We start from the raw sequence: 21,027 nt of genomic DNA, 5'->3' as shown, positions 1-21,027 counted from the left end.
CAGGTTGCTTGGTTCAGGTTTGCATCCAGTAGAAGGTTACACTGTGTGTGTTTGTGATGGGACCTAATGCTCAGTAAAGTGCATTTGATGCATCAGCAGACAGGAAGAGAGAGAAATGAATTTGGGTGCTAATGTGGCTCTGGGCCTTCCTAACACTGACAGATATGATCGAGCTACATGAACTTTACAACCTCCGCCGTAAACATCACACCTAAAAGACATTTAACATTGAAATAACATTTTGTTTCAGTTTATGCAAATGTAAATACATTCATAAATTACATGTGGGGTTAGGAGAATCAAGCTGAGAAACTAGAGAAGTCTGAAAGCGATGAACGCAACTCCTCGTATGAATAAACAAGACCGTAGCCAAAAAACTGAACTCATATGACGTTTCCATGCATGGGTATGTTCCCCTGAAATTAGAAGCAGGGAGATGAAGTCTCACACGTAAGTACTAACACATTCTGCCGTTGTAAACTGGAATCCTCTCGCTTTTATGAATTCCTGATTTGACTCCAGTTCCCATGGTTATGCTGCAGTTCTTAGGCCTATGTGTATTGGCCTTTAGAAGACCACACCCATCTGACCGAGAAAAACAGTAGCGGCACAAACCAGAGAAAAACAAATAAAGTGGTAGAAAGAAAGAGCGCTCCGTTTGTGACACATGCAGAAGTGTGTCTCGGAGCGACACAAGACGCTTATTTTTTTAAATGTTTGTCTGTTTTGATTTCCCACCCCTCAATAATTCACTTGGATATCATGCAATAGAGACGTGCAAAAAGATAACACCTAAATCCACAAAACACACTTTCATAAATGGCTGTGTTATGAATGCGTATAACATGTGTATGCCTACTCCATGCCGACCTACAGACACAATATGACTTAAAAGCAGTGCGGAAGCCACAGGTCAAACGAATGCACAGGATGCCTCTACTGAGTGCATTAAAACCATATGGATGCATAAAACAATTTTTTTCTCTTAGTCTATGCAGCTTATGGGGTCAAAACAATGCTAACGTTGCGCTATGTCTTTTTTTGTTCCTTCGCTGATTATCTTTTCATTGGAACTAAAAGATATTGATTAATTGGCACTTGTTCAATGCTTCTAAATAAGTTATCGATATCTAACGTTTCATCACACACCTACATGTCGAGAAGCTGTGAAGGTCTAGTTTGGCACAGGTTGACTATTATTACTGCGTCTATGTAATTAATATCGATACACCTCGTTTATACCCCTGTCGAAAAAACGAGCACAATCCTAATCAACAGACCAGACGTTTTTTTTCTCAACTAAAATATTTCTGTATATTTCACTTATCAAATAGCAGCATTTTTTACTTTTTTTTTAAACTTACGGTATTACAAAAAAGTACATGTAAACCTATTAATTCAAAATTCGTAGTAAATCCAAAGGCTCATACAACAGACATAACAAAACACAAAACTTGACAACATGCTACAATATTGCTTCCAATAGTTCTTTACATTTTAAGTCGATCTAAAATTATCAATGACGTAGATATGGACACCAGCACTCCAAAGAGAGCAACTCTAATGCACAAACAAATTGCAAAGCTAATCTTAACCAGGCTTGATTGGCACTTTCATCATCCACACGAGTATAACGGATATTCACACACTGAAACCAACAGTGCAAGACTGCATTTAGACCACAAACTAGAGGAACTACACCAAAATACACAAAGAACATGAGACGCGACGGATTCCACAGTTTCATTTTTTTTTTAAATGAAGGAAAAATGCAGAAATGATCTTCGATAGTTCTCAGAGAGAGGAAAGAGAACAGAGCACAAACGATGGTGACATCATCGTTTGAGTTTGAGGTGGCTATCACATCCATCTCCCTTAGGTTATAGTTTTTTTGTTTGTTTGTTTTTTTTAACCAGAGTTCTTTTCTCTGGGTTTACACCTCTATGTTCTCACAGAGCACAGATTCCCTGTTCTAGCTAGTTTACGGTAGAATACTGAATCAATCAGGCAGAGAGCACGAGAATCTGATCACATGTATTAATGTTAGACTATGTCGTGTATTAGTCCAGAGGTACGGTGTTCGCGACATGGCAGAATACCCATCAGTCGCTGTGGAGACACACACACCCTCTGTGATAAACACACTCACACACAACACATCCGTGGCGACCGGCAGCCTGGAGGGGAAGAAAGCGAAAGGGAAAAGGAGAGACAACAGAAAGTGGGAAAAGTGGTGACAGAGCAAGACATGTGGGGGTCTAAGTCAGAGCACAGAAAAAGGAAGAAAAAGAGATAGTGCAAAGACAGAGGGAGGACATGGAGAGAGTGAGAGACAGAATTAACCCTAATGTCATGAGGATCAACAAATTTGAACTGTTTTACTACAAATATAAATGACATCTTTGACTATTATCATATTACCCTCATATTGCTGCACCAAGTGCTTGTGCTTCTAAAATCAGGTACAGTTTGATCTCCAAACATTATTGAACAACAATTTATACTTTGAGAACTTGATATCTCACGGCTGGTACTGAAATACAGTAACTAGTTTGGAAGTAGATTAACTGAGTGTATGGTATGTTAAACTTTGAATGGCATTTAAACAGCAATCATGAGAGATGCGGAAATGTTAATATTCCTCACAATTATGCAATGGATATAAATAGGTTACTCTCTCACCCCCTCTCTCTCTCTTTCCTTCTTTTTCTACGTTTCCGCTTTGCCTCTAGCGAGTAGATTAGAGGCCTGGTAGTTGGAGGGAGATGATGAATGACTTTTAGAGTGTGCATGTAGGTCAGCAGTGGATTGGGCTGTGCAGTGTTGTTATATATAGAAGTCCAGGGTTCAAATGGAGATCTGCTAATTAATGACAGGTCTGGGCGCCGCGGGGGGAATCGGACCCTCGATGACCTCTGGTTTGGCGAAAGAGCAAGGTAAACTACAGGTAGACGTTCCTACAGCGGAGCCTCTTGGCCCGTGTTCTTGTGCTCGCTTGGTTTCATTGCTTAATTCCGTCATGCCGTGTCTCAGTGGACGCACTCTCGATGGTGTGAAATATGTACAGTACATTCCATAGTTGCGATGGCGTCAGGCCGCTGGATTCACAGTGTGGTTCAGAGACGATTGCTCGCCCTGTACGGGAGCTCCTGCTCACTCTCCATGCAAGAGCCAATTGCTGGCAAGACCGAAAATGCTGTTAGCAGCAAACGTTTTGATGCAGTTTACAACTGTGGAATTAACTAATGAGTAACTATCACAACGTTCTGTGCAACTGATGACCTGTTGATCAGTGAAAAAGGTGGAGGGGCTCGAAATGTTGGGCAAAAGGAGCTGTGCGTCTGACGCTACGGCCTGCAGTTTGGTTTCTCAAAGGAAGCAGAATTATGATCAGTTAGCCTGCAAGACTTTGCCTCGTAGTGACACTGCTTTACAGAAGAAGGCTGAAGGTCGACAGTAGTATCATCCGGCCTTCAAATAAGTTCAGACAGGTTACAAAAACTGTGTGTCATTTTATTCTCTCGTCCACTACCTCAACCGCACCTCTGCTGCCATCCTGCCAAACTGCGATGTGAACGAGGTGGAATCTGTAATGCACCCAAGACTTTGCTGCACTGCATACAAACTGGAAATCTTTCTCCTTCTTCACAAACATGAGGTATGACAACCTGAGCTCCTTTCAAACAAAACAGGCACGGACATTGCCTGGCTCCTCCAATCAGGGGAAGAGGAGGAGTTAAGAGGTACATCTGTCTAAACAGGTCCAATTATTTTTCAAGTTCAGGATTCTAAGGACTTCAAATCCTTGGTAGTCTGTCCAAAGTTTTTCTGTAGTAAGAGTTAAAAGTCAGTGAGACAAAACAGGCTTTTAAGATCCTACTGTCTCTTCTCTAGCAGGATCTTTTGAATATGCACTCGCTCTCAGTCTCGTGAGTAAATTGCAAAATGCCCCCTAATAATTCACAAGGGCTCCCGAGAAACTCCCATAAATACTAAAATCAGTATATATGACAACAAAATCTCTTCAAATGTGTTTTCTTATAGCACCAAATTGGGATCCTGTGACTAAACTGCACTTGTATGTATGCGTTACATTCCAGTTCTCTAATGCAGAGTATCTGAACTTTGACATATGTCTGTCTCTGTCTGTCTGTGACTGAGGATTAGCTATCTACTTTTGACAGCATCTCAATTTGATACTCTATTTACATATAAAAAACGCCAACAATATCAGGAAGTCTATACATTCAGGTCAACCTGGAATCACAGGTTTGAGTAAATCTAAAAGAGACTGAGTGTGTACTGACCATAATGGAGAATAATCACAGAGATATTAGTAATGTGATGCAGATCAAAAGCTTTCAGCAAGTGTTTTGGATTAAGTCTCAGTTGAAAACAATAAGGGGGGAACCAAGAGTACCTATGGAAATGGTTCACAGGTATCTTTGTTTTCATTTCAGGCCTACACTTGTGGAGACTGAATTTACTGATATCAAAAGGGGGACCACTTCAAACTTCAATTCTCCTTGCTCAGGGTGTGGATCCGGTATGAACTAAAATGTGAGGGTTTAGCAATGAAAGCCAAAAAAAAACATAGAATTCAAAAGACCCTGGCTAAGAGAGAGTAAGTGAGGTTTGAGCTGCTCCTCCTCCTCTGAGTGCCCCAGGGCACATTACTCTGATCTACACAACGTAACAACTTTAAAAATACAGCAGAATTTCAATCACAAAATAGCTCTTCCCACTCAGATTATCTATCCACAGTTCCATCAGATCTTTTTTTCATTTGTTTTATAATTGTCCTTATTTTGTGTTTAAATATTTGGACACGTTTCTTGCTCCAACTCATCCCGTTTGCCATCGATTTCATTCATTCAGTCATCTATCAATTCTCTCTGGTTTCCTTCGCTTTCGTCGTTCCCCTCCCCACTCCAGTCCATCCCTAGCCCACCTTCTGAGGGTTGGTGGCACGGACGCCTTGCTCGTACGTGATTCGCTGGCTGATGAGATACTGGGCGGCCTGTGTCGCTGCCGGCGACCCCGTAATGGTCACCTTGCGATTTCGTGTGCCTGGAATGAACTCTCCCTTTTTGGAGATCTGAATTCGCGCCCCAGTCAGCTCCTGATACTCCACCAAAGTCTTGCCGCCTTTTCCCAAGATGGCACCGACCAAGTTCTCGGGCACAGCGATCTCCACCACCTCTTTTCCACCTTCTGCCAGCTTCTCTGTGCCCAGCAGAGATGATGCCACCAGCGGTGATGAGGGATTCAGGTACCCATTAGAAGCCCCTGTGGCGGCCGCTAGAGACCCTAGCGTGAAGCCTCCTAAACTAGGTCCGACAGGGTGACCGCCCCCTCCAGAGGCCTCGCTGGCATATGTAGCAAGCAGATTGGCGGCAGCTGCAGCCGCTGGATTGGCGCTAGCCGCAACGGCAGCGAGCACCCCAGATGCGGCGGCCGGGTTAAGGCCAAGCCCCAGTGTATTGGTATTGTAGCCGTAACTGGCCAGAGTGTTCAGGGCAGACGTAATGGCAAGCAGATCATTACCGGAAAGACTTGACATAGCCGTAGGGAACCCACCCATGCCTGCAAGACCCGCCTGGCCAAGGAGTGTGGAGGCTGTAGCTGCTGCGGCAGCGTTGGGTAACACCTCTGTAGAGTTGGCAAAGGGGGATCCTGTCGGGTTGGAGTTGGCCACGGGGCCGGTGATGTTGGAGTAACTGATATTCAGACAACTGCTGCTCTGTGGGTCCTCCTGGATCTTCTGGACAATGATCTCCACTGCTTTGCGGTTCTGCTCTGGCTCCCCGCTCACTGTCACAACACGCTCCTGCAGATTGATGCCCTCAGGCTTCTGAGAAAGCTGTACCCAGGCTCCTGACTGCTCCATCACAGCCTTAACTGTTGCCCCACCCTTACCGATGATGAGTCCTGCTGTGCTGTTGGGCACGATCAGTTTAGCCTGTGGAGGAGGGGAAGTGTCACTTTGATTGAGGAACAGAATTACATGCATGAGACTGCATACAGCCCCAAAAATAGATGCTGCAATAAGCTCAAATGCATCTGTGCTGGTCAAATAGATGTTTGTTTTCTGTCCACACTTGCACAGTAAAAAATGTTCGCAATATATTAAAGAGTGTTACTTTTACAATATCTAACCCTGCGTGCTCGTATGTTTAAGACTGTATAATAGTGTATGTGTGACTGTGTAAGATCTGGCTTATAAGTCAGTGCTTATTTCAGCCATTTGTTGATCCCCGGTCTTACATTGCAGCTGCTCGCTCTCACTCCCTCTCTGTTTCTCATTCTGCAAAGATCAAGCAGGTAAAAATAACCCACTGCTCTCACACTTTGCTGCCCCTCTCAGCCACTCTTTCCCTGGGGAACAACCACCAGCCTGCCCTGCCCTCTGCCTCCTCTGGGCTGGTATATTTTCCTGTCTTCATTGTTGCTTATCACTGTCAGATAGCTGACAGTAAGTACATTTGCATGCACCTTAGAAATTGATTTCAGTTGGACTAAAATAATTCACCTTTTTGAAATGTAAACGCTCTTGTACACATCCAAACTGCTTGACTAATTATAACTGCACATGGAAAAAGTACTTACTGTCTTTGCTGTCATTCTATTAGCAAAATAATCATAATATTACAAATATAATGAACGAAGTTATGGTTCAGGGGAATAACTGATTTGCATGTTTAATTCCTAAACTGCAAAGTCTGATATGTTCAACTCTTCATCACCCATTTAATAACTGGGAACTTCGGTGTGGATTTGGTGTGGTGTAGTAGTAAAGCAAACTCTCAAACTAACCTGTTTAACACGGTCAGGGTTAACAGTAGTCTGTGGCTGGAGAATGCTGACAGGTTCGGTCTTCTGACTGCTCTGAGGCATCTCACGAACTTTTTCAGCGATGAAGTTATGTACTCCATTCAGAGCTTCCACTGTACCCTGAATCAAACAAACACGCTCTGTTGTACCTGATCACGCACGCACACACACACACACACAAAAACAAAAACCCACAATGTTAGCATATAGACAAAATGCACATTAACGTTATCAAATTAAAGTATTAGGGCTGGGTATTGATCTAAATTTCACGATTTGATTTCGATTCACAAGCTTGCAGTTCAATTTGATTTCGATTCATATCAGATACAGTAAATGTCAAATTTTCCCAAGAAAAATAAATCTCATCTAATGCTATAAACCAGTGTTTCTCAACTGGTCTGTCGCAACCCAAAGGTGGGTCGCAAGACTGTTTTCGGTGGGTCGTGGAGTGTGTAAAGAAAGAAACAATAACAACAGAAAAAAACAATTCTAAATGTTTTTCTGAAGCAAGACTTTTAAAAGACGTGCTTGAAAGCTGTTGATTCTTCTGCCAGAACCAGTTTAAGTGAAGAATGCCAAAGAAAAACGAATTGTCCTGATTCAGCATCTTCTTGTCAGATGAGATGTTGTCAGGCTATAATGTCAGTGTCATTATTTAAACATTATTTTCATTTTGCTATAAATTAAAAGTTCCTCACCTCAGAAAAACAAACCGTCCTGTCCTGTCAGACATTATTACTGTGTTCGCAATGAAGAAGAAAGTTCAACACTTTTACTAAATGTACTATTACACATTTAGTCTAAAACTACAGTAACCTCTGCACTTACTAACGATTTCTCTCAACATGGGGACAAGAATGGTGTCAGTCAATAAATGGGTAAACAAAGTAACTTGTGTTACTAATAAAAAAAAAGTAATATATTAATATTTTGTTGTAAATTTTAAAGTAATGCATTAGTTTACTAGTTAGTTGAAAAAAATAATCTGATTACAGAACTCGCATTACCTGTAATGCGTTACCCTGGTCATGATATTATCAAAAAGTAAAAATAACTTGCGTAATGTTTTGTGTTAGCTGGGAAGGATTTGCATGCAAATATGATTTTCATTAATCAGGAGCAGTTTCCATGTTTTATTAACAGTTCATGTTAGTATTGTGTATTCACCACGGTAACTTGTTTCTGTAACCCCAAAATGCCACTTTATTTTAACTTAATATTAACAGTTCATGTTGTTGTGGTGGACATTTTAAACTGAATATTAAACTAACCATATTTCTATTATTTAACATCTAATATTTGAATTTGAAATGTATGTTTCCCCTTTAGTTGAAAACGAATGACTTTGGTTGTGTGTGCATGTGTATAAATAACATATATGGGAAATGAAACTAGACAGATGTCTAGGTTTGAAAACTTGTGATTATGAAGTAATAAAGAACCAATCAAATTGTAGAGAAATTATGTAATGTATCATGTCATTTTGCCATACCCCCATACTATAAAAACTGTTGTATTAGTGTTTACTGGTGGGATTCTCAATGGGATTTGTCTGAGATCCACCGGCCTTGCTTCTTCTTGGGAGATTCTTTGAGTATTCCTCGAGAACTCTCCCGGCCGTAATTAAAAGCATTTAAAGGACATTTGCTGAAGTCTGTCTGATATTACTGCTGCGCAGCAGATCAGTTTAGGGAAGCAAGTAAGTTAGAGTTAGGGAACTCGGCCAGTTGTCGACGGAAGACGCAGGAGCTAGAATATAAAGGTTATTAAGTGTCGATTTGGAGACGCTTGGGTGTCGACGAGTAGACGCCCCAGATATGTATTAAGTGTCGACGTGTAGACGCTTGGGTGTTGACTGGACGCCCCAGATAAATTTATTTACAAAGATAATTAGGTTCCAGGTACGTAGTTAGGTTTAGGGAAAAATATACAACATTGTATACGCTAGTGAAAAATTTCTATTTGAAATATATTCCCCTTTTCAATAGTACATTGCAAATATACTAACAAAATTTTATATTAGCATCATGCTTTTACCTATTTTCACAATACAACTTTTAACACACTTTAAAGATTTTAGAAAAATATACTTAAAGTGTAAATTCAGTTTATTGTTTAAGTGTATTTATTTTCACTTTATTAAATAAAAATATATTTTAGGTATATTTTAACTGTGCTGGTAATGATCATTGTAACAGTGCATTGAAAGTATACTTTCAAAATACATTATTGTATACAATAGTATTATTGTATTATTAGTATAGTGTACAAAGTATAGCTACAATTAATTTGTGTAATAATGTAATTTGTTATTGAAGACAAAGTATGCAATTTGTAGTATTTGGAATAAGCCAAAGGTAATAACGAGCCTATACTTTCTACTCGTGTGCAAGTGCGCCAGCATGAGTTTCGAGAGAAGCAAGTTCGAGTCCCGGCTCATGGGCCTTTTTCTGATCCTCTCTCTCCCACCTCATTTCCTGTCTAGCTACTGTCCTATCCTAATAAAGAGCGAAAATGGCAAAAATAAATAAAAATTATAAATACACTTATGGTATATTGCCTGTTTGTTTCCAAGACACTTGGTTTTACAATGAATTTGTAATGTACTTGTAACGCACATAAAGTACACTTTAATATCACTAATCAAGCATGAAATTAGTCGCTACACAGGCATATGCCTGTGTAGCGACTAATTTCATGCTTGATTAAAGTTGGTCCAATTTAGTACACAAAGTACACTTTAATTACAACTAAAATATACTTATTAGAAAATTAGTTGTTTCAAAATAGCACACTTCAAGTTAACTAATCATTAACACATATGATTAGTATAATGATAAATAGTCTGGCTGCAAGTATATTTAGCACTTTCTTTCCCACCAGGTTACAGTATTTTGTATTTACCATAGTAACTGTAGTTTCCAAAATACCACTTTTTTGCTCTTCTGCTATTTAATAGCCTTACCTTATGCTGTTTATTCATCCGTAACCGCGTTTCCATTACAGATTTGTGCAAAACTTTTGGGATATTTTCTAAATGTCGATAAAATCGATTGCTCAAGAAACATTTCCAATTATTATCAATGTTGAAAACAGTTGTGAATTTTTTAGGGATTATTTGATGAATAAAAACTTCAAAAGAAAAGCATTTGTTTGAAACAAATCTTTTGTAACTTTATAAATGTCTTTACTCTCACTTTTGATCTATTTAAGTATTCATTTTTTTTTTGTTTTTACTTACTGACACCACATTTTTGAACGATAGTGTATATGTATCAAATCTGGACATATATCAATACAGTACAAAGATTTGTAAGTAAAGCTTAACATCAATCGAGTAATTACAAATACAGTACATACTGTACATTGCTGTGTTTAAATTAAATATATGCATTTGGCAGGCGCTTTTATCCAAAGCAACTTGCACTGCATTTGAGCCAAGGTGTACATTTGATCAGTTCATGAATTTCCTGGGAGCTTAACCAATGACCCTGGAGTTGCAAGTACCACTATACTCACCAAACACACTCACACACACACACACATTACATTTTCAAAGAAGCAATTTCTCCTTTCAGTATAAATGCATCTATCAGAAACAATGAAAATAGCTGTTGTAACACAGGGGAAAAGACATATGAACTTATTGGCTGCATGATGTAATTCATTCAGAATGCATTTAATTCTGAACCTGTCCTCTCTAACCACATCACTCCTGTGGGACACCCCAAATAAATGTCTAGGACACACATACAATCTCCTAATCTCTGGCATCTCACTGCCCTGAAGTGCATGGACTGTCTTAAATACTGTTGTAACTGAGAGAAACCAAAGCGCTCACATTGGACTGGACCCTGTTCACCAAGGAGATGAAGTCTACAATGAGTTATTGTTACACAATCATCTACATATTGTGTCAACCTGAATTCAAGTTTGGATTTGTTCAGTCTTGTGGTGGAAAGGATAATTCAATGTCCTACATATACTGTCATGATCATCTTCTATTTTTTTTTTGGAGGGAGAGAGATGTGGGAAGCGGGGGCATGTAGGTTGTTGGTAGTGTGTTTGTTTCTTGGCAACAGTGCAGAGATATTGCCGTGTGTGTGTGTGTGTGTGTGTGTGTGTGTGTGTGTGTGTGTGTGAGAGAGAGAGAGAGAGTGTGAGTGAGACTCCAACACTGAGGGTTTGTTCCTCAGCTGTGTTTTTTTTACCACTAGATTGAGTAATACTCACTTATTCGTACACGCTTCAAAATGTTGAAGACTTACAAATAAATCATGCTTGAATAAAGGACACACTAGTGTGTGTGCAGTGTTCATTTCAGTCCTGCCCTCTTTGAATAGGTGTGGTTTGTGGTAAGAATCTGCGTTTAAAAGAGTTTTAAGAAAAGACTGATTTGTAATTTACATGTGACAGACTACAGTGTGTTAAAGCATTGCTGGCTGGAGTGAAACCGCTCAGCTGTAGGTGAATTCTTTTTATAGCTCTCTTGCGAGCCAGAGAGAGTTTAAATGTTTCCCTTTCAACGTCTCATAAGATAAATGAGGTTTGGAAGAGAAGCTGCTATTATATCAGAGACCAGAATGATTGAGGATGTGCTGGTGTTTGTGCCAGAGCAGCACTACTTGTTATACACAGGGTTTGGCAAAAATCAGTATTTTATGAATTAACTCAGTTTAAATGTATGAGTTGGAATTTGAATTGGTCACAGCATACAGGAAGTTGAATTTGAATGGGAATTACAGGAAGAGGAATTTATTAATGATTAATTTAGATGAAATCAAATATCCATCCATCCATGTAGTATGAACTTTCAAATTTCAAAACATTTTATTTAAAAGTAAGAAATAACATAAAAAACTTTAACTGTCAATTCTGCATCCAGCTCACCTCAATTTAAATTTAGGATTCATTTAAAATTCAGGAACTGAAATTGAACAAAGTAATTCTCATTTCATTTCTGATCGGTGAATAACTGTGGTTGTATCATATTGTGTGGTACTACAACATTGTGCCGTTAGAATAAACACAGTGAAAAGAAATGATTTGAAATCTATAAAATATTTTAAAATTAGTGGGATGATGAAAGGTGAATTTGCAAGATAAAAAAACTGCAAAAGCAAGTGAGAAGGCAAATGAGAGCGAGAATATGTGTTTGTGTGTGTTAGTAGAAGGGTGAAAGGCAGAACAGGTGGTCTCAGTATAGTTTGTAACGAGTGTGTTTAATGAATGAAAACATAGCTATTCACAGACAAATTATGTTCACAATATTCAGCTGTATGCGTCACAGCTGCGACACACACACACACACACACACACACACACACACACACACACACACACACACACACACACACACACACACACACTTTCTCACATATTTCCTCTCCCTATGGGCACATTTTACACAGTCATTCTCAAACATTTTTTATTTTTCACGCTACAACATAAAGCAGCTTCTTAATGACACATGGTGGAAAAAAACACTATAGTCAATGACACAAACAGGCAAACATCTGTAAACGTCCCCGTACACATTAATCTACCTCCGTCAGACCTTCTGCGTAACATTCAGAACACTTCCAAGATTGCCGTTTTCTACAATTCTAGAAATTTTAGCTTGCAAAAATCTGCTAGTTAAGGGAAAAAAAGCTTTATCAGTGAGATTGTTTATTTAAAAAAAAAAAATTAATTAAAAAAACACCCATGTGCTTTAAAGAACCAAGAAACCAACATACTGAACTGAAGAGCCCATCATCATAAAAAAAACTGTCTCTAAGAATCCTATAAAGTGAAAAATAGTTACTGATAAGGAGAAGAAAAAACATTGAAGGATCTTTATTTTCAAGAGTGTTTAGTCTGAAAGAGAGTTATGCATGGCACTATTAACTTCACCATCTGTTACACAGTAAATAAAATGATTTAACTGTGAGAATTTATAACGCAGATCTAATAATAAACAGATTTTTATTTATTTAAAATAAAATAAAATTAAATATTTGTGCTTAGCTCTGAAATAAGTAATGTTGATCATCATTAAAGCCAGACAGAAGATGTGATGCATACCTGGGTAGAAGTCTTTAGATTTGGACAGTTTGATGGTGGCTCCAGTCTCTTTCTGAAGCTGGACGATGGTTTGACCCCCTTTACCGATGATTGAACCAGCAGCATAGCTGGGAATCAACACCTTCAAGAAATATTCACCCTCCTCTGCACACGCACACAAAAAACAAACACAAAGTTAGAGATAAAAGGGGGGAGGGGGAGAGTAAATTAACAGCACCACTGTATATGTAATAGTAAAATAATTTGTAATTGTACAATGATATTTTAAACAAAAGCATTATTGTTATTATTATTATTAATGTATTTTTGTTGTTAGTTATGTGCAATCTGTAGTCATGTTTAATGCAGAGTATTTTTGGGATGCGTTGCACATTTCTTTAAAACTGTAGTAAGATTATATGACAGTTTGAAAACCTCATGAAACCAGCCAGAGACCACATGAGTGCACCTCACTACAGCAACTCCTTTTCAAACAATATACAAACAACAAAACATGAAGAGAGACGCGTCTGGTTCTTTTGTTCACTTCCCCTCCTTTTCCATTTATATTTCTTTCTTCACTTTTTCCTCGCTCTTTTTCTCTCCCTGATGAGTTCCAACTGATTCTGCCTCTGTCCCACTTTTTCCCCATGCAGAGATAAAGTGACCTGCTTTGGGTTGGTAGAGGTCTAAATTTAACCAAACTATCTCTGTGTTTTGTGTCCTTCACTATTTTTTTTTTTTGGCATCTCTCTCTCTCTCTCTCTCTCTCTCTCTCTCTCTCTCTCTCACACACACACACACACACACACACACACACAGGGTCGGAAACAGCTCAGATCCTCAGCATGGAGGTTCTGTGTCACAGTCAGAAGTTGAGGTTTAAGTGAGAGTATGTGGCGGGTGGTGTGTAGGCAGTAGCACTTCACTATACTGAGGCTGTGGGCTTGTGGGTAATTGCCTGGAAGGCTGTTCAGGCAGGAGCATATGGATGCTAAATCCTCAGATTTGTCCAGAAGAACTCAGCCAACAGCGTATAAGTCACTCAGAGGTTCCCAGGGGGACAAGGCTTCCCTCTCCCACCACAATATTACACATCCTAAACACAACATATGGACCAGAGTCCATTGCTAAAGCAAGGAAAGAACCAGAAGTTGACATGACAGTGACATTATATAGCTCAAGTAATGTTGAATACTTGATATACCCTTCTAAATGTTATTGTTGGCACAGCTAAAACTATTTTGATTTGTAGCAGAAATGGCATTTAAGGTCATTTTATTAATGTATTGTGTGACAAAATGGAAGCAGGTACAAAAGTACATTGTGTTTGTGTACTAGGCTATATCAGTGTCTTTCAGAGACTGTAGTAAATGCGAAAGATAAGATGAATTTCGCAGACTCAAATGCCCCCAATCTCTAGCAGCTGACCCTTTACCACTGCAGAGAGGAGGAGAGAGAGAGTCAGAGATACAAGGGGGAGAGAGACTGCAGAATAAGTGCAAACACACTAATAATAATAAAAAAAACATGCAAAAATGAGAAAAAATCAGGCAAAGCTCCGATGCAAAAGATTTGTTAGGCATAAAGAAAGGAATATTCTACAGAAAGGAAAAGACATGGAATGGTAAAGGAAAACAGCAACTAGAAAGGGAAAGGACAGATAAGGGGAAGAGGAGAGGGGAGGGGCAGCAAGGAGAAGGTGAAAATATTGTGGTCTCTAAGCAACTCTGATTGACTCTCCTATGGGAAGGCTTGATACATTCCAAATCACACCAAACGTCACCTGTACACTAATGCCGGCGTGAAGCATTTGTGCAGTTCTTCCAGAAATGCAGCACACACTCTCACAACTGGAAGGCCAGTCTGGTCGATATGTGATCAATCGTCCTATCCAGACAATCCCATTAATACTAGAAAATCTAGGAATCTGGGAAATCCAATGAAATGTAATTGTCAGCCCAGGCATATATAATCAAGCCACGAGTGGGAGGGCCAGTAAGTAGATGGCACCAGGATCAAAGCAAACATTAGCTTCAGTTGTAATACATTATCTAGTCTAACAGACAGAAAGAAAGAAAGAAAGCTCACATGCAGTATAAGTCGCTTAAGTGCAGTTGAATGTGCAATGCAGAGTTAGAAAGATACCCGAGCAGAATTTAAATTGAAAAGAAAATTCGAGAAAAACACAGAGCGACCCAATCACTCACATTTCCACACATTCCTATAGAAGCGCATGAAACTCTGGAAAAGGGAAAATAAAAACTGCATTCCCATCTCACTTATACAGATCTAAAAGCGGTTATCTGCAGCATTGCTATTCTTTTGTTCATCCCTCTCTTTTTTCTCCATCTCTCCCTGACTGACTGGGTTTGCTCTGTGCTCAGTCACTTCAAAGAAAATAATTTGTTAAATGAATGTGTGCAAATGTCAGAGGGTGAGAGATTTTTTTTTAAATTCTCTGCACTGGACTGACATCAGGGTTTCTCTATAAAACACATGCAGAGTCCGACAAATACTTCATCTTGTGACGACGTCATACACAAATGCTCACACAAGGACACTAAGCTCCCTTCGTAGGGGCTAGTAGACACGATTAAGATCTGGATAGAGCAGTGGAGAGTGGTTCAATCTGTACCTGTCCTCTGCAGCGCTCCAGGTGCGCAGTGGGATATGCATTACATCATTGCCTCACCCGACTCAATGCTCTCTGCCACACACACACACTCACAGACACATATGACTGACAGGTAATGATAGGATTCCAGTCCATGATGCTCGCTGCAGCCGGGCAAACACACACACACACAGCTAGGCAGATCCCAATCTTATCAATGACCTGTCTGTTAAACGGGAGGGTGCGAGTGTGAATGGAATGAATGCAGACACTGTTAGAGGGACTGTTTAATGAGGGCACTTTGCAGTGAACGGAGGAAGAGGACAGGACACAGTGGACACACGATCAGGAATCCATGATGGAGGTTTTCGAAGAGTGCAGCCAGAGGAGATATAAGAAAAGAGTGAGTGCGTTCATATGAACGGAAAGGATATAGAAAGGGCAATCAGAGCTCTCGCAATCAATGAAGTATGTCGCACCAGCACGCCACAGCATCGCAGAAAAGCGAACCTCTGGCAGCCGTTTTTTACAGAGCGGCAGTGTCGGCGTGTGGACCGTTTGACCTTGGCCAGCGAGGAACGAAACTTCGCTCTCTCTATCGCAACCGCCTCACAATCCTTTCCAAGATGACTTGGAGGTGACATTCTGAAGGCACAAAGAGCCAGTGGGAAGGTCTGCTGTGGCTTACCTGTTGTTGAAAGGAAAACCTAGAGCACATTCTCATGCAGCAGTGATTTGAGAATGACGAGCGCTTTGGGAGCTCTCCTCACCCATGCGCTCCTGCTTGCGGTGATGATGTAAGAAAAGCTGGTGTAACAGGTTTTCAGCAGTGAGTGTCTGAGTAAATAATACAATCTGTTGCTGCTGTTTGCCAGTGAGCCATACTTACACAGCCGCTAACACAGGCAGACGGTTACGGGCTCAAACCTATGATTACACACAGCACATAGAGTGTGAACAGAGTGTCATGCAAACACACAGAGGGAGTGGGTCAAGAGGGATTGCATTGTTAAACCCCCCCCACCCCCAAGCAACACACACACACTCTGCATGTGAAAAGGAGGGCCTGTCCTAGGCACACTGCAAGGACAAGCAAGCCTCTCCTTCCCACAGAATGAATGGAGAGACGCCAACGAAGGACGGGAGAAGAAAGGGCGAAAGAACAAAAGACGCAAAGCGAAACGGTCAACTCATCCGCACACGCGCATTCAACAAGTCAACAAAAGGGGACCGAATTTCTTACCCATTCTGCTGTAGCGTGCTGGAGGTGGGGTTCAGATAGCCATGGACGCCGAGAGGCTGGACCTGTGAGCGATGCCCGATTGCAGGCTGATCATAGAAGCTCTGCCGCCGTCAAGGAATGTGGCCAGTCAACCTTTTTCCCCAGGTTCGTATCCGAGAGGGGGACAACGTCAGCGCATCCTCCCCTCCATACCCGCAGTCAGCCCCCGTCTCTCTCTCTTGCTCTCTTTCCCTCAATTTCCCTCTCTCTCTTTCTCTGATTGTGTGTGATGCCAATGCAATTGCTGTGTGCTGTGTGTATGTGAGTGCTGTGTGTGTGTGTGTGTATGTGTGTGTGAGTGAGTGTTTGAAGCAGAGAGGTTTGGTATTGTTCAGGCAGAGGCGGACTGACGGGGGGAATCTTCCTACTGCATCACCCTCTGCTTTCCTTCTCATCCATATTCAGCGAGAGCTCCAGCCCTGTGCTGCATTCTACAGAGAGGCACCTAGCGTGTCCAATCACCCCGCACCCCTCCCCAGCGTCACACACACACACACACACACACACACACACACACACACACCAAGGCTTTCTTTCCCATCTCCCCCCCACCACCACTTTGACGCAGCACTATAAAAGACGTAGCGCCTCGCTCACGTTTGGGTGAAATATGAAAAGGTACGATGGAGGGAGGTTGCGGATGGAGAGAAAGAAACGAAAAAGAAAGACAAAAAGAAAGTGCGAGGGAGTGACCTTGCATGAGCGTAAAGGAGGTATAGAGCGAAAGCAGGGAGGCAGTGGGCTCCTTAGACGGCCATGTTGGAAACACAGCGAGAGAGAGAGAGAGAGATTTTTGAAAATGGCAGAAAGGATCTGCCGCAGAGCGCCAAGGGGCCGGCCAAGTAAATTACTGCCTATAAATCCAGCGACGCTATACGCAACCAGCGCAAGCGTGCAGGTGCGCGCACATACGGCTGGGGGGGGGGATGTTTGTCTGAGCTCAGTCCCAGGGTCATACTTAATTTGCATAGTAGCTTTTTTCAGCAGAGCTTGATAAATTCCCTACATATCCATACTAGGTATATCGATGTGCTCAGTTGGATATCACGGATGCAGAAGTATAGATGCTTCTGTTCAGGCAAACAGATCACGTTCAACACATCCACTGGTCATTCTAGAATACATGAGCCCTCTCTCTCTCTCTAGCCCCTCCTTTCCCCACCACCTGCCCAATTCACAGTCAACTCACGTCACCACACACTGCAAGGGCACCTGTGTCCTTCTCTCGGCTCGCTCTCACTCTCTCTCACTCGCACCTTTTGATCTAATACCCAACTGCACAAAAACCCACCAACATAAATAGCTCTGCCAAAACCTCCATTAGCAGCATTAACATGCCATTTGAATTGCAACTGGTAAGAGGCCACACACACTCTAACTGTGTGTGCACTGTTGAAATTAGCATCAGCAATCAATGGCCGTTTACAAAAGGGAGGGCATAAAGAAGATCTCAATCACTTCGACCATCCTCTTCCTCACCCTCTTCAGGTCAAAGGTCATGTAAGGGGGAAGGGTGCGTCCATTGATAGGACTTTGTTTTAATTAACAAAGCCAGACAGGTGGACAGAATTAAAGATGGTCTGAACTGCCAGTGAACAAAGAGATAACTAACTTACTGACTAAATAAAAGACGGATCATTAAACTGTGCTTAATGAGATGCGTTTATAAAAGCTGTCAAACACACTAGTCAAAAGTGTTCATCATTATAAAAGCCTCTTTCTTTATATCTATTTAATTTGCCACAGCCTTTTCTGTCATTTCTACTTAATTTCAAACTTTTCTGAATTTTAGCTAGATTTTCGGCATTAGTTGTGGTTAAATTAGAAAATCATTAAAGTAAAAAAAAAAAATCAATGAACTTCTCACTGCAGGTTGTAACTTTGATTTAAATTTGATTAAAGTTTTTAATGTGTGCATAATTGGCCTTACTGCTAGCCTTCAATTTATTATATTGTATAATTCACCGAACTCTTAGAAGATTATAACATTATCCTGTACAGTCCGTATTGAAATTAGAAAAAAAATGTAATAATTTGTTTAAGTATCTCATTATTTAACATAATGATAATAACAAATTGTGTTTAATAATAAAATAAAATGAGAAAAGTAAAAGGCTATTGTGCCATTGCATTACTATGAAGCATATTGTCACTAAGCAAAGTCAGAATCAAAATCAAATAGTGTAAATTATTCACACAAATAGTGAGCACTAATGATCAAATTCGTTAGGTAATATCGTTTGTCAAATTTCTATAGTTTAGTTGTGTGTAGCCTATACAAGATTCAGAAGTTGCTGTCTCAACGAATTCAACTTAAACCCTTCATAACATAGGCTACTCATCTCATTAGCTCTGAACACTGAAAACCATTAGTTGTGCATAATCTACAAAAGTAGTGAGAGCCAGTCAGTGAGATAGTGTGTGTGTGACCCTAATGCGGGGTAATGTTAGTTAAAACACTCGCTGGACAGCTGCACCGGGTCTCCACAGCGGCAACTGCCACCCCGTGCGCAAAACTCACATAAATTTAATGGTGACACACAACGTTGCTGACGCTGAGATAATGTTTTCGCTTCTTAACATGCCCAAACAGTCACGTTTATAGTAAAAGACGCGCTCTGGAACATAATTGTTTGTATCACGTGACCTTTACAGCTATTATTTAAAGAGCAATGACTCAGACCGCCGTCTCAAGAAATAGCCTACGTATCACTATCTAAAATCTACAAGCAAAATCCAACCTAGAAACTCAGCATACTTGTAAATTATGTCTAAGATGCTTTAAAAAAAGAGAAGAAGAATTATTGTGTTATGCGCACAAGTGATTTACATTATCAGCAACACCTGAAGGAAACTAAATCAAAATGAACCCTAATTCTCTTTTGGATATGTATTAGCTCCAAAAGAAGAGGGAATTCAATCTTTTGTTTCCATTGGAGTCTGTTACAGCATATGAATAGAGATTAAACTAACGTTACAGCAGCATGTGTTCTCTCCCCCTATTCATTTTCTGCTCAATTTAGCTTCAGGTCCAGAGGGGCGACCACCACCACACATCATCGCCACGGGGTCATGCAGGGTCAGGCCCCTTTTAATTGTAGTAGCCTATTAATTATTTGTAGCGCTGCTGTAGCATTTAATGTCACCTGCTTAAAACAGCCTCTTACGAACTAAAAAAAATAAGGGCAATTCTCTGAATTCTTACCATCTGAAATCCCGTAGAGTAAGCTAAAAGAGCATTTAGAAAAACAAACAAACTTAAAAGTGGACTAGGCACGCGACTCGTTTGACATGACTTTATTTAGAGCAGCAGGCCCGAGTGCTGCCTGAACACCCGCGAACTGTCAATCGGATCTTACCTCCGGTGTTGGAGCGCTTGGTATTGCTCGCCTCGGTCGGTGTTTCCAGGGTTCTCTTTCGGGAATCGGAGATATCCTGGTCCATGTGTGGCGACTGAGAAAGGTGCTGAGGACTGGAAAAGACCCCGTTCTGCTGAACTGCTCCGCCAGCCATCATTTTGTCACCGGCAGGAGTTTACACCGCGTTAGCACACCGAAAATCGTTAGAAAGCACATAAAAACCAGTCAGCGTTTCCTCTCCGAGCTGTCCGTATGTTTATTGGAGCTTTAAATGTCATAAAATTGCCATGCTGCAGGGTCGCTGCGTGCGTCCGTTTCTGCCGCGCTGTCCACTAGTTTCCGTTGGAAGAGGCGCATTAAAGCTCTAAATATAAAAATCAATTCAGTGAAGTCTATTCATTAGCGCGCACCCGATACTTGAGACGTCTGTGTGTTTAACGAGCCCTCACACACACGCGCAGCGCCCTCTCCAAAAAGATTCTCGCGACCATTGCCTCGCGCTGACAAACTACCAAAAGATAAACAAATCAAGATCCAAGCTCAGAACAAAATACAAAAACGTAACTGTCGCTCACATTTTTCCGGTCTCCACGCAGCGGGCTTGGTTTTGGAAGTAGTGTATTGCTGTTAACGCTGTCAGTCCGCTTGTTTTGGGAGTGTAAAAGAGAAGATTTTGTTTAAGAGATGCGAGAGTCTTGGCCAGCGCGCGGCGGCTGCTCGGGTGACAAGAGCTCTCGCGCAGCATCCCTGGACCAATTGTGAGCCAGAGCGCGAGAGCCTTCCTGACGTCACGAGCCGCATCTTCCAAAAGAGTTTTCAACGGCAGCAAGTTTCAGACTCACTCTAAACTCAACTAAAACTGTCCATGTATAACTAACTGTGAACAT

The 21,027-nt window shown here is 41.0% G+C and overlaps 1 protein-coding gene across 3 annotated transcripts in view; it reads right to left on the bottom strand.

Annotated features, from left to right (window-relative positions):
• Positions 1-20,851, bottom strand: part of nova1 (NOVA alternative splicing regulator 1) — a 21,414-nt gene extending 563 nt beyond the window's left edge. The window contains exons 1-5 of one of the 3 annotated variants that reach the window (XR_013204129.1): positions 20,141-20,411; positions 12,904-13,047; positions 6,817-6,983; positions 2,683-5,962; positions 1-2,258 (exon numbers count right to left, since the gene is read on the bottom strand). The exon at positions 1-2,258 is cut by the window's left edge and continues 563 nt beyond it. Coding sequence is in view for 2 of the 3 variants with exons in the window: in XM_077231152.1 (XP_077087267.1) it covers positions 4,943-5,962; positions 6,817-6,983; positions 12,904-13,047; positions 20,141-20,297 (1,488 nt within the window). In the remaining variant the exon portion in view is untranslated. Of the gene's footprint in view, positions 5,963-6,816; positions 6,984-12,903; positions 13,048-16,742; positions 17,283-20,140 lie in introns of those variants that run through there. The other 2 variants (XM_077231152.1, XM_077231153.1) reach the window with 2 other exon arrangements.
• Positions 20,852-21,027: the final 176 nt, after the last annotated feature.

Source organism: Siphateles boraxobius, unplaced genomic scaffold (genome assembly GCF_051911475.1).
Source record: "Siphateles boraxobius isolate OS27281-9 unplaced genomic scaffold, OSU_SipBor_1 16, whole genome shotgun sequence".
NCBI classification, from domain to species: Eukaryota; Metazoa; Chordata; class Actinopteri; order Cypriniformes; family Leuciscidae; genus Siphateles; species Siphateles boraxobius.
Note: the sequence above shows the minus strand (reverse complement) of the source record. Positions and strands in the feature narration are given on the sequence as shown.